At 38.1% G+C, this 16,632-nt stretch overlaps 1 protein-coding gene and 1 long non-coding RNA gene across 3 annotated transcripts; one reads left to right on the top strand and one right to left on the bottom strand.

Moving 5' to 3' along the window:
- The first annotated feature begins 338 nt into the window (after positions 1–338).
- dgcr8 (DGCR8 microprocessor complex subunit) lies at positions 339–16,553 on the top strand. 2 transcript variants are annotated; one of them, XM_057832524.1, is made up of 14 exons: positions 339–357; positions 8,301–9,255; positions 10,841–11,000; positions 11,476–11,618; positions 11,860–12,199; positions 12,353–12,550; positions 13,381–13,482; positions 13,556–13,654; positions 13,784–13,866; positions 13,953–14,053; positions 14,235–14,341; positions 14,467–14,594; positions 14,782–14,895; positions 15,094–16,553. In XM_057832524.1, exons 2-14 carry the CDS (start codon positions 8,569–8,571, stop codon positions 15,175–15,177), a joined length of 2,346 nt encoding a protein of 781 aa, XP_057688507.1. In that variant the 5' UTR covers positions 339–357; positions 8,301–8,568; the 3' UTR covers positions 15,178–16,553. The 2 variants fall into 2 exon arrangements, with proteins under 2 accessions (XP_057688507.1, XP_057688506.1); XM_057832523.1 differs by lacking the exon at positions 339–357 and adding an exon at positions 7,846–7,965.
- On the bottom strand, positions 5,533–7,801 carry LOC130913713 (uncharacterized). The gene is made up of 6 exons (XR_009062806.1): positions 7,529–7,801; positions 6,980–7,138; positions 6,537–6,660; positions 6,038–6,191; positions 5,824–5,934; positions 5,533–5,693 (listed from the first exon to the last, which is right to left on the bottom strand). It is a non-coding gene; the product is annotated as an uncharacterized LOC130913713 (long non-coding RNA).
- Positions 16,554–16,632: the final 79 nt, after the last annotated feature.

Here is a 16,632-nt window from a genome sequence, read left to right as displayed (position 1 = left end):
CGCATTAAAAAAAAAAAAAACGCAATTTACCGCTCACACTAAGTTTGGCCACAACTGCCCCCCATAGTCCCACACGCTGATGTTTACATTCTCCGCGTGGCAATGCAGGACAAAATGCAGCCAGCCACTATGAGTGAGGATGATGACCCAGGACTGCTTCATGGCAAATTCCGTTTTAAAAAGCTGCCTAATGGAAATCTGTATAAAACCAGAGTTGTGTGCACATACTGCTGTGATGAACTGTCCTTCCATCGAAGCACAGAAATTCATCAACTTTTTGAAAATGAGAAGGCAACGAAGGTGGAGCAACTAGCCAGAGCTACGTTTGTTGCAATGACAGGAGACCACTGGACATCGGTAAGCAACCATAATTATCCCGTAATTATTAGCTGGCGGCTGCATTAGCTGGCGTTATGTGTTGTGAAAACAGAAGAAAGACATTTCGCTGAAGCATGTGTTTGTCAGTTTCTGGATTTTGCTAAAGGGGGGGGGGATAACAGACAGTTACTACTATTGGAACAGATAGCGCTCGAAATATGATGGCAGCAGGCAGGAGTCTGCCATTCGAGCATTTGCCTTGTGCTGCGCACATGATACAGCTGAATTTATTTGTGTGAAATGTTCAATTTAACAGACAAGTTGTTTACACATTTTTTGAAACACTAGCTATAGACCCTACCCACCGACGTCACAAAATCATGTGATCGCTGTATTGTTCCGCCCCGTTGTCCGTCATTCTGTGTCTGTATTATCAATGGTCTCAATTGATCGAGCAATTTATAATGCATTTCATGGAAGACCCGGTGCTTTCGGATGCCGTAAACTCACTTGATGCGTTGCAAAAAGGCGTTATGTGGAAAAGCTTCAGTTTATCCATTCGCCAGATCCATATTTGATGCCTAAATCGATGTTTTTCGACCCGCTGTCTTCGCCGTATTTGCCTGACATCTGCTAGCTACCCTGATATTTACAACTATCTTGTCCACACAAAATCAGCCTATTCTCACGAAAGTTTGAAAAACTTTAAGAGCTTGGAGGCTTATAAATACTTCGTTGCTGGTTGGGTGAAACAGGTCCTCGTCCACGAAAATTCGGCAGGAAGGTGAGTTACGAAATTTTCAATTCAAAATCTTTTGTTCTTGCTAACATCCACTGTCAAGTCTAATGTATTTCATGTCATTTGTCAATGGAGCTAGGGCTTTTAATGTTTATATGGTTTAGCGATAGCACTCTCACTACATACATACGTGTATGTTGTCGGCGATTAGCCTAGCAATGATCTTAATTGTGGTTGTCAGCCCAAAACCCTCTAAATATATATTAAATGCATCTTACCAGATATAAAATGACTACTACATAATCTGTGGTAATCGTTTGGAGCCCAGTTTTCTCGTCGAATTGCAGCAGCCCATCTCGCTCTCTCCTCTCCGGGTCTCTCGGAATCCGGTAGAAGTTCAAGTCTCTCCGTCTATCTTCTCTGTTATTGCAACCGACCGCCACACACGCCTTCAGCATTTTGATTATTAATGTTAACGAGCAGAAAAACACGCCGTAAATAGGAGGAATGTACGTAGCCGTAACAGGTAAACACGATGTGTTGACGGACAATTGGGCGGCACCAGTCAGGAGGGCGGAGTTGTGACGTCACGTGGGTAGGGTCTATTGTTACTGCATTGTGCTTGTCTGCTCTTTAAGTTGGCAGTTCATTTTGGGTAATATGCCAAACGGTAATTGAGTTACTGTGGCGGATGCGATGCTTCAGTGAGTCTTGTTGGCCCGTTGAGCAGACGAGTTGCTGTGTCCGGTGTTGTGCCGAAAAATATCTGCCCCGCGTGAAATGTCCCCCCTGACGGGAGCGCTTATTTATAACGCTTTATTGAGCGTTTTGTTTTTTTTTTTTGTTTTTTTTATTTTATTATTGAGCACCCACACGTCACTCGTACAAACAGCTTTTTCTTACCAATCGATGGAAATGGAAACGATTCTCTTGTACCGTGAATATGTATTATTTTACTCTGCTTGAACTAATAAATGTCATACCTGTGTGATTGTCATTGGGTCATTGGTATTTTGTGTAATTTATTTATTTAAAACTGATTTTACAGTCGTAGATCCATTACTGTGACGCGTCCATGAAAACATTTGATGTTTTCACTTCAATAAAGTGTTATAAATAAGCGTTCCCGTCAGGGGGGACATTTCACACGGGGCGGCTATTTTTCGGCACAACACCTGTTGGCCGCTTGGAACTCTCTTTGAACTCTGAATTCAGCCGTAAGATGCACGGCTCTTAAGTGCCTGTTACGTGACTGTGACGTAGCCGGTAACGCGCTCGGCCAACTATACACACAAGTTCCGTGGGTGAATTATGTCATATAATGAAGGGTCACCACACTACATTGTTAGTCTGAGGCATTTCAATCTGTTAAAGCTCATTGCTGTATAATACAGACAATTTATTTTATTTTATACGTGCTGAATTGTTAAATAAAATTTTAAACTCTATTTGGTTAAGTATTAATTCATTCACACATCATACATTTAATCTTAAAACAAATTTTAAGTCAATTATAGTATATTCCTAGATATTTTTTTTTCCTGAAGAGCAACTTTATTCATCCCGAAGGAAATGTGAATAATCATGATTAATCACACAGTTGACATATGATTAACTCGATTAAATTTTTTAATCATTTGACAGCACTAATATATATATATATTTGTAGCAATCAACGAACGATAGCAACATCAGGAAAAAACACGAAAAGCTGGAGAAATATCAAGGGTTGAAGGAACAGTTGGAGAAAATGTGGGGAGTGAAGGCAACAGTGGTGCCAGTAGTGATCGGGACACTAGGGGCAGTAACATCAATTAATGATTCTAAACTAAAAATGACAGACCTTTTGAATAATTAATATAATTACCTTTTTTTTATTGATAGGTTGAAACAAAAGTAGTTGCGCGACGTCTGTAAACGGGGGTTTTCAGGGTAAAACGGACAAATTAAAAATAGTTTGGGTGACGAATCATTTATTGATGTCTAATCTTTATTTTTTTTAAACTAGTTTAAAAAAACTTCACTCACATATTTTAAACTTTTAAACAAATTACGTCACAATGAAAAAAATTGTGTCTGTAAATAAGTCCCGGATATCTACCGCTATACACTAACTATAGCTTAATTGTATTATTATTATTTTTTTGTTACTGTCGCATGTTCCCCAATATTTTAGATGATAAATAATCCCCCCCCCCCCCCCCCCCCCAAAAAAAAAAATCTGCATCGCGACCCTTGTTGTATCACCATGTTTTACCCATTAAATTCCCCCAAAATCCGGCTGTGGCCATTCACAGCTGTGTCTTGACGCTCGGTGATACATGCTACATGGAGTTTTTAGATGGAAAAGAGGTAAATACGGAATAATATCTTGATAAAATCATGGCATCTTCAATTATGCTCTCTCTTGCTCATTTTTTTAAAATGCCTTCGTGTTCAAAAATTTTCTCCCTCCAAAAATTGAGATTTTAAGCGATCCAATGATGTATCACTCATGCATATAGGACAATTTTGAAATTTCGCCAAATTGGGGGTCACAGAGCAGAACTTCAAGTCACCTGTTTTCCGCCATTTTTTTTAAGTGCAGTAAATTATAAGTAAATAATATATTGTACTGGTACTCTACGGCTGGTGCCACTGGGAGTTGGTCACTGTATTATTGGAGCATAAACTGAAGAAGAAAAAAAAAATGTATTGGACAAGGCGTGGCTTTGAGTTTGACTGACAGCGTCATTGACTAATCATGCGCAAGCCGGCACTGAGGGGCGTAAATGACAATTGTCATTACCCGATCGTGACGGGTGCATCGATTGTGACGGTTGCTACTGCGCACGCCCAGATCGACGCCATTTTCTCCCGAGCGATGACGGGAGATATAGACATATATGTGAGAGACTCAATGATCGAAATACATTTAAAATGTATTTTTTTTAATCGGTAGGGCATCTGAGGTACACCCTGATCCAAGCAATTCATGTGTACACAAAAAGAAAACCTTAAGACTTTATTTAATCATGAATAAATCTTAGGCAAGCCGCGATTGGTTCTGCGCATGCGCGTAGAGCACCGCCCCCACTTGAGTCACGATGCCGCAAGAGTGATTTATGTGGTAGATTCTGACATAAAAAAATATTAATCAACCTAAAGACATCGAAGAATAGTGAATTTTTATGTCTGAATCTCTTGCGTTTATAAGCGTAAAGCCTTTGAAGGAAGTGACGTGATGCAGTCACGTGAGAGACGGTCGCGATCGGGTAGCTATCTGCGCATGCGCGTTAAAGTTCTTCGTTTTTTTTTTTTTTTTAATTAATCGCGAATTTTAGTGCATACTGCCATCTACTGTATAAAAATGTACATCATCTACAGTTTGCCTCCACCCTTATCTGTGTATCAATATAGTAATAATAATTCTTTAAAAGAATTGAAAAAGTGCTTCCCTTACATACTTAAATGTCTTCCCCTCCCCTCCCCTCACCCCCAGTAACCCCTTCAGAGACCATTCACGCTGGTTAAATTTAAAAGAAAAACTTTAAACCTTACGGACTTTGTTATAACATACGTTTCTCAATGGTATTACAAATAGAAATTGTTATTGTAATAATGTACGAAGGCTTCAGAGTCCTAGATTTATATGGTGAGTATAGTTTAGTCCTTAACAGTAACAATTAAAAAGAGCCTCTATTTTGACTTTTTTATATTTAGTATATATACAAAATTTTGTTAAAGCCCATGCTTTGATTTAATTCTGCAGCTAAATCCAACAATAAAATGTTTTTGTTTTGTATATATTTTGGTATATTCGTAGTTTCATGTAATTTGCTGTGATTATAAAAAACAAAACATTATCACTGTCAAATTTATTGTTGTAATATTTCGACCATTTTATAAGGATTCAAGGATTTTTATTGTCTCATCAGTTCACATTTACATGTTAATGGTGAGAAATTAGAACTCAGGTCCCGTTTTAAAAGCAAATATAAATGCAGAGTGAGTATAAAAGAGCAAAATTGTAAGGTGCATACAAAAATAACAAGCAAGAAAGACAAAAACGCTGGATAGAAGTATAAAAATATGTAACTACTAAAACAATTTAGCAGTTGGCTGACTTGAGCTTGTTAGGGGCTAAGATGTGCGTGAGGTATATAGACATGATCATAGTAGTCCAGTAATATTGGGGGTCTACGGAGCATGGCAAGAGTTCAACAGTCTGACAGCTTTAGGGAAGAACAACAGAAAATTTATGACAACACTGAAAACTATGTGGCAGTCATTCTTTAGTCCAAAATACATAATACAAACCTACAAATGCATAAATATAATTAGAAATACTCTTGAGGATAAACAGTAGAGAAGGTGAATAAACAAATAAAAGCTGTAAGGTGACATTTATTGCTGTATTAAATTTAGGGGGAAAAAAAAAGTTTCATAGGAAAGCATCCAATGATTATGCCGTAGATTGAAGAAAACAAAATGCCTTAAGCTGAAACAGTTTTAATGTGCATGTGTAGAACAAACTCAAACAAAAACATTACAGTTTAATGCATTGGACAGCAGGAACAACTGCAGTATCCTGTAGGTGTTTCCTCCTCGCAGTAAAACGCCGTTACTTTACCCCTTTTCTCCTCTCCAACAAATCCTATAAAAGAACATAAAAACACTGAGAAATACCGTTTCCAAGCACTGTGGCTTTTCCACCATGTCTATGCTTTGTTGAGATATTAAGTGTCTCTAATGACACCAAGATAAGCTTACACAGTGCAACTCACCTCGTGGGGATTGTTTGAACTGCTCCCCATACCCATGGCAGATCTCAATGGTGTACATGTTGTAATACTCTCTCCTGAATTCTGCACAGAACCTGCTCCATGTCCAGACACCTGTGGGATAAAAAAAAAATCACATTTACATATATAGCTTGTAGACAAATGTGACAACAGCACAAAAAAAGTACATGTCATTGCATTTTACTGAAGTACTTACTGTTAAGCCATTTAAAATGTGGCCGTCTTCTGAAGGAGTCTGGAGAACCAAGGTCTCTGATTCTGGACCACACAAGCGCCAATGTGCATATAGCACGGTCACCTTCCCGAAGGACAACTTTTTCATGTATGTTGGCAGTCAATACTTCTGGCAACTGTAATATAGGTGAGCCGACAATGAAAAAGTATCAAATTTATTAAAAAACAAACGTTTAAAATGTAATTGGCTTCTCATGACAATTACTAAACTCCCTGCGCAATACTGCCTCATTGGGCCCTGTCTCTAATTATAATTACTAGTATAGCAGTTATGTCCTCAATTTAGATCAAAGGAAATATGTCCAGGATTAGGCAGCTGTCAGTGTCATCCTCAACCTTTCAAAGAAGACATAATTTACACATGACATGCAGGTGAACGTTATGACCAGGTAAGCAATCAATTGCAGTGATGACCATTCCCCTTATCAACATTGATTGATTATCTTGTAGTTTTCTTTTACCTGTCTGATTGAAGTTTAGTAAGATATAGAGGGGGTTGCCTTTGGAACCCTGAAGACAGGCTGTAGAGATCCCTGAAGAAGAGGGGACGCTTTCTCTGTCCAGAAGGCAAATCTGTGCCCATGCCTTTAAAAAGAAATGCAAATAAATCCATGCCCAATACCTCCCAATGTTCTTTGACATAAGTGTCACAAAATGAAAAACAGACCACCAAAAAGGCTTTAAAAATGTGACAATATTTGATAATTTTTCAGAAATTAAAAAAAAAAAAAAAAATTATTTACAATATTTCTACAATTCTGAAAAGGAGGATGGTCTAATATCGTAATGTCTGTTGAGAAGTGAAAACAATCCATTTGTGCTTCAATATAAATCATTACTTTAGATGAAATAAATTTCATGTAACGCTTCTGATTTAACTTAGTTGCTCAATTAAGGCATTTACCCATTCATTGATGTCCTGAATCATTGTTGGCCAATAGAAGCTAGAAATGGCCTCGACGCCGCTCTAGTTCCCAGAGTTATTTTGACACTCCATGAGGATAGTCTGCTTCCCCTTTGACTTGATGACCAGGCGCATATATTTCATTGGGGGGTCTTTTATCTGTTGGACGAAAATTAAAAAAGCAAAGAGATTCTTAAAATTCAGTAGATTAAAATGACCACCACCTGACAGAGATCAATAATAATAAATAAATAAAACTCAGCTCTGGACCTTCTCCCACCTGACATTCACAACAGTTTCACTTATTTTTATTATAACATCTCATATCTTTCTCATTTTCTACTTAAAAAACAAAAATAGAAAAAGTGCCTCTTTTTTTCAATGATTTCAATATCTTTATAAATAGTTTATGGAGCTGCGTTTTTTAAATGGCATAAAAAATAGTTACTTGGCCTATAAAGGATTAAAAAAACGTAGAGGCTCATATATTCATGACCCTCTTTTCAGACCTATAACACAAATTGCCAGTATAACATCAGTTTTACTTACCTTTAACAATGAAATCACGCACCATTCGTCGAATCTTACGGCGCCCACTTGAGTAGTTGGAAGCGTTCCGTCGACCAGGTACCTTGGAAGATGCTAGGTATCCACATTCATCTTCTCGGATCACTCGAAGTATCTATTAAGACATATTCAAGCATTTCATGCTACTCGAAGATAGCGGCGTACACACACGCATAAAAAACCCTCAATGTCCGAGCCTAACGCATAAATCTATATCTCCCGTCATCCCTCGGGAGAAAATGGCGTTGATCTGCGCGTGCGCAGTAGCAAACCGTCACAATCGATGCACCCGTCACGATCGGGTAATGACAATGCGGTTGTATGAAGTGTGCGCGTCTTCAAGATGGCGGGGCTACAAATTAGTATGTGTGAACATTAACTAGGTAGTTAGGGACTTGACAAGACAGTTATATGTATTGGTGAGTATCCAGTAGCCACGCAAACTCACGTAAGCATATAAGGCTTAGGTGATGGTGCGATTTATGTATGTGGACTACGGGATAGCTCGCGAGTCTCTTTTGGTTTTTTTTTTACACTTAGCATTACTGCTAATGCTAGCGGGGCCCAGCTGCTCTTCTGTGATATATTTACCCGGTATACTACTTTCCATAGTGTATGACTATGACTATGACTACGAGGATAGGCGTCGCTTTAATTTACTTCTGTGACTACTATTTGTAGCGTGGTATTGTAAAAAATAGTGGTCGTGAAGATGTTGGCTGATAATGCTCTCACTGTTAATTTTTTTCCCTAGCTGCCAGAGGAATCCGCAGGAGGATGGTGATCATTGTCTTGATCCCACATTAGGCTGAATGCATTGTGATTTCCAATAATTGAGACAGTGATTCTGAAAGCTGTCTACATTAATGAAAAGAACAATGTAGCCAGCTTAGCATATCCATCTGAAACGTGTGCTATTCTGTAATTTGCTTCTGCATGCATCCTACTTTTAAATAAGAACCAGGAGTAGTTTTTAAGCTAATTAATTCTTTTGAGAACGTTTAGATTCTAAATTTTGAAAAATGGAACTAGATGACATTTTACCACCTCTCCCTTTGGAGCCACCTAACGATTTTGGCAGAGATGAGGGCAGAGCACCTCCACCACCTCCCCTGCAAACGTCCAGTGACGCAGAGGTAATGGACGTTAGCTCTGGTGGTGATGGATACATATGCATCCCAGGGGATGGGGAAGCAAAACCACAAGAGCCCCTCAATATTACTACAATTGCTTTCTGTAGTGAGCCCTCGTATGAGGCTAGTTACTCCAACTCATTGTGTCCCAGAACAGCTCGTCACGCTCCCCCTTCAACCAAGTTCCGACCAGATATCAAGCTGCTCAGGGATGTTCAGGTTCGTGTTAGCTTCACTGAAAGCAGCTGTAGCAAAGACAGGAAGGTTTTGTATACAGGTGAAGGGCAAGATAGAGGCAGCGATGATGGGTTAGATCATTTGAATGGTGAGTTGAATTTCTTTTCGAGTGATCAGGAAGTTGCTGAAGGTAGTTCAGGAACAGCACACGGAGCAGGTAGGGTTGAAGAGAATGACATAGACACTGAGAACAAAGTAGAGTATGCTGTCCTGGATGAGTTGGATGACTTCTGTGAGAATTTCATGGAGAATGAAGATGAAGAAAATGGCGGCTTTAAATCCGAGGTCATAGTTCAGCAGGAGCAAACCTACGACGAGTCCATGGCTTACACATTTGAGGTAGGTCTGTCCTCTTACCTTGACCATGTCTTGTCTTAAAAAAAAATGTCCAACACTGTCTTTTCAAGGTATGTTTTCCTACTGACATAATTATGACTCCATCTAAAATTATGACCACCCTTATTAATGCCATTTTAACATGGAACTCATGAATGGAGAGATGGGATTTACTGGTGAGAATACACTTAAAACTGGGGGTGTCCCGATTCGATCACATGATCGGAAATGCGGCCGATCGTGCCATTTTTCAGGGGATCGAAATCGGGTAAAAAGAATCTGGTTTTTAATTTAAAAAAAATGTTTTTCATGCTTGTACAGCCTCTCCCTCCTGCTCCTTTTTTGGTCAGCAGGCAGCTCGAGTTTGCTACTTAAAGTTACTGATGACTGACAGGTTTGTAGCCTTGATCTGGCGGGTGAACGCTTCGTAGCTCTACGATCAAAGGCACAAATGTGTCAATCGTTTAGTCACTTTGTTGTCTAGAGGCTGTTCTTGACAGCATGAGCGTCAAAGCATGAGAGAATTTGAGGACTAATATGAATTATATGAATGTTATGGAGAGTGATTAAAAATATGGCGTTAATGGTGATGCAGTGAAAAATGTGGGTGTGCCTACATTTCGCCGGTGCACCTTAATAAAAAAAATTAGGTGCACCAGTGCAACCAATGCAAAACGTAAGTGTGGAGCCTTGACAATATATATCTCAATGTTAATTTTTCTCTATCATTCAGGCCTAATTTATATATATTTTTTTTTTACTTTTTATGGGCTAAAAAGAAAGAAATGTTCCAGAAATACAATGGCATTGCCAAAAGATACAAAAATATATACATTTTATACTCCTACACTCCCAGGGAAAAAGCTTAAGAGGACTGTAAAAATGATAGTACTGTAACATGTTTGGAGCTTTTGTTCAAATAAAATAAAAATTCGGTATAGGATCGGGACTCTATTGGCAGATCCTCAAAATCAGGTTACTCTGATTCGGGTGCAAAATTATGCGATCAGGACATCCCTACTTAAAACATTCTTGTTCCATAGTCATCAATGTGCAAACTTCAAGAACAAAACTGCGGCAACATGTTAAGTTGGTAAAATGTTCTGTTATTTTAAATTGTGACTACACAATACGAATAAAAATAATCCTGATTATCATTTTGGCCACAATGGTGCAGCTCTACTTTATAGTGTGCTGCTATTTTAGTATATGGTGCGTCGAGTTTACTCCTGATAATTGTAGAGAGAATGCTCTGGAGTGTACTTGAGCTGCAATTTCTAAATCACTCTAAATAGAAACTATGGCTAACTAGATGATTCATTGTTATTCTATTTCAAGGCTTTTCCAGAAACTATCAAACGAAGACATCTAGAGAATCTGGTTTAACATTCAAATTAAGGCAGTAAATCATTTATTTTTTTTTTAGTATTTCATCATATTTATGCTCTTTGTGAAATTTAGTTAAGAATTTAGAATAAGATTTAGTTCAAATTTGTTCAAATGCCCTCTGCCAGAACCAGTTATGTCTGACTTTACTGTTTGGATAGTCTTCATTTTGATATTTTTGACCAAATACGTATGCTTGCAGGAGGAATTCGACAACGATGTTGATGCTCTTCTAGAGGAGGGCATGCCGGTCCCCAAAAAGATGCGTCCAGCAGAGGACAAATATGATGGCGACAGTGATCACCACTCAGATGGAGAAGGTGTTCAACCAATGATGACCAAAATTAAAACAGTCTTGAAAAGTAAGTGACAATTCTTCTTTTTTTTTTTTTTTTTTTTTTTTTTTTAATACATTGTCAAATGTTCTAAATTGTATCATTAGAAAATTTATTTTTACAGACTACATATGCTGTGACATCCCTAGTAGAGGTGCGAGCGCTGTTCCTGCTATACATCTTCACGTATTAATGAGAATGTTGAAAAAATGCAGATAACATGCTGACTTTTGTGAAAATTAAAAGAAGAAATACTTTGTAAAACTGTACTTGAGTGTGCGATTCCTTCTATGCATGCATTAATTGGCCTTCTAAGGGCCAAGGTGTTTTGCACTCATGCAAATACACGAATATTAAGATGAAAGAGTAGAATTATGTTGCTATGGAAATGTTTAAAAATAATAATAGTGATAATCCAAAATAGGACAGATCTATGCCCTTGAGTAAAGTTACATTCTTCGTTATCTTTGTGTATTTGTGCTTTTTTTAATGTGTTTAATAGGCCGGGGACGTCCACCCACTGAGCCACTTCCGGATGGATGGATCATGACATTCCACAACTCAGGCATTCCAGTCTACCTGCACAGAGAGACCAGAGTAGTAACTTGGTCTAGGCCCTACTTCCTTGGAACAGGCAGCATCCGAGTAAGTCATCACATTGTTAAATTTTTTTGGTTCTGCGTCTTTAAAATGGAAGTAACTTCCTCTTGTAGATATAATAGTTGGTGGATTTGTCATGTCGTGGCTCTTCTAAACTGAAAGTTGTGGGTTTGACCTCTAGCCGTGATCATCTAACTAAAGCAATGTCCAACAGCCTTAAATTGATACTTGATTTACTGTTTCCACTATTTATTTCACTCTTTGTCCATCATTGTGATCTACGTAGAAACATGATCCTCCAACTAGCAGCATCCCCTGCTTACACTATAAAAAGATGAAGGAACATGAGGAGAAGGAACTGAATGGCGAGGTAGATCTTCAAGCAGAAAAGTCTCCTGTTAAACCCACCAATGAGGCAAATGGTGACGACCCTGTTGAAAATTCTGACAACGTAGCTGAGGTACATGATAACGTGCCAGCCTTCAATCCTATCGATGGTGGCTTAGTGGATGAGGGCATCCCCAACCACTGTCAGCCCAACAAAGAGGCCCAACCATGCGACATTGCTCAAGGAGCCCTTGGACAAGTCAGGGCCAAAGTGGAAGTTTGCAAGGATGAGTCTATTGGTAAGATGTTTTAACTGCAAGATTGAAACTAATTTGTTTTGGCAGGATCAATTTTAAGTAGGGAGTATGTGGCACACAAGCCTTATGAATTTGAGTTTTATTTCTTGTGTAAATTTAATGAATCCCTCTGTTAATGTCATAAATACTTGACAGAACTTGAAGAATTTCGCCTATACCTGGAAAAGTGTTTTGACTTTGAACAAGTAACAGTGAAGAAGTTCCGAACTTGGGCTGAGCGAAGGCAGTTTAACAGAGACATGAAGCGGAAACAGGCAGAATCAGAGCGGCCTATCCTTCCAGCAAACCAGAAACTCATTACACTGTCTGTTCAAGATGCCCCCACTAAGAAAGGTAAAATGGAATGTTGCACATGTAGAAATTGGAAATGTTTAGTAATAATGATACTTTCTTGTTGTCCATCACCCCCCTAATTCGTTATATTTTACACGGTTCATCGTAGAACTGCGCAAAGAAACGTGTATTGTTGTCCTTCAAAAAAATGCCTTTCATACTTTACAGCCTTTTGTCATTTATATTATTTCAATGTGTGGTGTCTTGGTATAGCTCTGTTCCAACTTCTAGCATCAAAGTTGTGCCTTATTTTCCTTAGAACTAATGGATTGACATTAAATCAAATCTAATGTTATGGTCTAGGGTTACCGTGATTAAGGGTGGGTTGATTGGTCAGGCCTTGGGAGTGGGGCAGTTGATGGCCCAGTTTTATATATTGCAACTGAGCAGTGCGCATGTTCTTTGGGAGAGTATATTCTGCTCGAAAAGCCCCTTTACCCATGAAATTTAAGGTGGGGGAGAAAAAAAAACTATGGATCGCTCACTTTTGTAAGTACAGACTGAACTCACAATGACATTTGAGACCACTAAGCAAATTGAATGGACACGTTTCTTTTAACGACTAATCATGCAGGATCGTATGTAAAAATAAGCTGTTTTGAAAAGTAGCAAGTTTCAAAAAGATAAAAAGCAGTGACATTTGTCTGGAAAATACCATGTTTCTTTTAACAAAATTAAGAAAAGTTTAGGAAAAATGCCAATCTTGTTTAGCTTTAGGAGAAAAAAATTACTTCCAAGCAGCATACAAAAACAAAAAGTGTCTAATTTGTTATTAATCACAGCAATGAAATACTGTGATATTGTATATTGACTTATTTTATATTTATCAGAATTTGTCATCAATCCCAATGGGAAGTCTGAAGTTTGCATCTTACATGAATACATGCAGCGTGTCCTAAAGGTTCGACCTGTTTACAACTTTTTTGAATGTGGTAAGTTATGCCTTCAAAAACTTTATAATTTTAACACTCTCTGAACTTAAGTTGAAATCTATGTCCCTTCCAGAGAATCCAAGTGAACCCTTTGGCGCCTCAGTCATTATAGATGGAGTCACCTACGGCACAGGGACTGCTAGTAGTAAAAAACTTGCCAAGAATAAAGCTGGTAATTTTTTAACTGAACACTTAGCGGGATGGCTGATGCTTCATATCACATCTTGCTAAGTGATGTCATACTAGGGAAATTACATACTGGTTTGGTCATCTTACTCTGGGAATGTTATGTGTACTACAGCAAGAGCCACACTGGAAATTCTTATTCCTGACTTTGTGAAGCAGACCTCTGAGGAAAAGCCTGTTGAGGCAGATGAACTTGAGGTACTTTCACTCCTATATTGGAGTCTGCAAGCATCAATGAACTTGAGTGAATGTCTCTAAATCAGTTGTTGTTTTCTGCACCACAGTATTTTAACCATATCAGTATAGAAGACTCAAGAGTATATGAGCTGACCAACAAAGCAGGGCTTCTTTCACCTTACCAGATCCTTCATGAGTGCCTTAAAAGGTAATATGGAAACTATACAAGCAGTTACATCAATTGTTTGGACACAGAAATACATGTGTTTGACAAGTCATTATTTAACTATGAATTTCAGAACAATCATATAACCTTTTCGTACAAATTTCATCTTTGTTTTGCTAGTGTGCACATACAATTAATTTTTTAAAAACTTTTTGACCTTCAGAAATCACGGAATGGGAGACACTAGCATAAAATTTGAGGTGATACCAGGGAAGAATCAGAAGAGTGAATATGTGATGACTTGTGGGAAGCATACCGTGCGTGGCTGGTGTAAGTTGATTGCTTTTTTTCCCCAATTGTGTGGAAGTAAATTTTTTGCCAAATTTGCATTGAATAAAATCAGGATACAATTGTTGACACTTTTTACATTGCTTTAATTTTCTGTCACTTACCAGGCAAGAATAAGAGAGTTGGCAAACAATTGGCATCTCAGAAGATCTTACAAATGCTTCATCCTCATGTGAAGAACTGGGGCTCACTGCTGCGAATGTATGGTCGGGAGAGTAATAAGATGGTCAAAAAGGTAGGTTTTAGCTTCCCTTGTATTTGAACTGAATCCCTAATATTTCAGAACGTTGTCTGTCACAATCTGTTTTGAGTTTCGGGTTAATGGGTCAAAATGTCAGTTTCATGTGGCTGCCCAGTACATCACAAAGGAGGTGATATTGCCTTTTAACTATACTATTTGGATGTATCTGTTTATCATATAGGAGAGCTCTGACAAGAGTGTGATTGAGCTGCAGCAGTTTGCTAAAAAGAACAAACCAAACCTTCATATCTTGAACAAACTTCAAGAAGAGATGAGGAAACTGGCCGCACAAAGGGTAAGTTCAAATGCAGTTGTAGGGCACAACAATAGGGAAAACAAATTTGAATCCTTATCTATTTCTCACATTGCTTTAAACTGACATTTAAACCGATGTATTTAGACTTAATGTTAAGTGCATTTTACAAATCTAAATGTTTGAATGTAGGAGTATTCACTGAAGAAAATCTTGATAGTTTTGCTTATTTTACTCTAGGAGGAAACTAGAAAGAAACCCAAGATGACCATCATGGAATCTGCCCAGCCAGGAAGTGAACCTCTCTGCACTGTTGATGTTTAACCATAAAGATAGATGCCAGACTCTTTTCAGCACTGCAACATAACCGCTATGTAGGATCATGTCGTTAGAACTGCTTGCTTATTTTACCCGCATATAAATTGGATTGGCTGGTAGACATCAGGGTGGGACAAAATGCACTAACAGACCATAGCGCAAATACCATCTACCTCTCTAGATGCATCCCAGCTATGGTACAAGGAGGAAGTCCCCTTTGTGCAGCTAGATGGCATGTCTTAAAAATTGTAAAAATACAATGCATGCACATCTAACTGCGGGAACCACTACTTACCATAGTTTTAAAGTGTCTTAATAGCTGCATTTCAGTACCATCACTTGCATTTTTGTAAATGTGTAATGCATTTGGAAGGGACTACGTTATTCATACCATTCAATTGAAACAAAATTACATGTTTTATAATTGGTTGGTGTTATGGAGGCGTAAAAATGTTTTTTCTTCAGAATTGGTTTGCATGCTTGAAAACGTTGTGAAGTGACTATTTTGAACAATTGTTATACAACAGTCCTGTCTAAAATCACTGCTTTTTGGTGATCGTTCATATTTGTCACCCTCCATTTGCGACAATAGGCCACGCGATTTATTAGGGTAGTAATATGCCATGCACACCAAATAACATTTCACTCTAGTTGTATTTTTATGCCCTTACCCTAAATTAAATTGCCTTAGTTAATCCATGTCACAAAGGGCTTTGAGCGTATAGATTGGACCTAAAACATGACCAGTAATTTAGACCAAGTCCCCGCTACAAAATAAAGCATTTATCTAGCAAATTAGTGTTTTTAAATATAATTATGTCCGCAGCATGTTAATGTCTTAATGTACTCTGCATTGGTTTTGTCTTTTTACCTTTTGACAGCTGACCATGTACAGTATATGACTTAAGTTCAAGATATTGTGCAGAATGCATCCTTGCAAATTTCAGTTGGAAAGCTGATGTGTTAGTCAACTTCTGTCCAACACAAGCTTCTTAAACTATACCAAAGTCTAAATCCAGTCATATGCATTTTATAGACTACCTAATATTTCTGTGCTGTACTGTAGCGTCAAAAGAAAATCTGTAAAAGATTAAAAAACATGCTAAAATAGAAAACTGCTGTGTAATGAACTATTTGGCTTGTGACATCCTTCAGATGTGAGGCTGTTGTGAATTTGGTTTTATGAATTTGCTATAATTTTCCTGTTGTGTGTGTGTGTGTGTATCCTGTATCTCTGTGTGGAACTTGCTTTTTACATGTTATGCTCTTGTACCAGTGATTTTTTTTTGGAATGACGTTGCCTACAAAAAGTACAAACTGTATTGCAACAGGAACTCCACGGCTGGTGTTTGTTATGCAAAATAAAATGTATTGACAATAAAGTCTGTTGTAATCAAAATTAATTGTCAGATATTAGGCAGTATTTTTGTTCTATGTAGCTAAAGGTTTCTTTAAAAAAGC

This window comes from Corythoichthys intestinalis, chromosome 3, assembly GCF_030265065.1.
Source record: "Corythoichthys intestinalis isolate RoL2023-P3 chromosome 3, ASM3026506v1, whole genome shotgun sequence".
In the NCBI taxonomy this organism is placed as follows: domain Eukaryota; kingdom Metazoa; phylum Chordata; class Actinopteri; order Syngnathiformes; family Syngnathidae; genus Corythoichthys; species Corythoichthys intestinalis.
Note: the sequence above shows the minus strand (reverse complement) of the source record. Positions and strands in the feature narration are given on the sequence as shown.

Excerpts from the sequence above, each read along its gene's own strand:
- dgcr8 (XM_057832524.1), top strand. The coding sequence starts at position 8,569 with ATGGAACTAGATGACATTTTACCACCTCTCCCTTTGGAGCCACCTAAC. Across the intron at positions 11,001-11,475 it reads AATTAAAACAGTCTTGAAAA|GCCGGGGACGTCCACCCACT; the intron begins GTAAGTGACAAT and ends TGTGTTTAATAG. Across the intron at positions 14,054-14,234 it reads CTTCATGAGTGCCTTAAAAG|AAATCACGGAATGGGAGACA; the intron begins GTAATATGGAAA and ends TTTGACCTTCAG.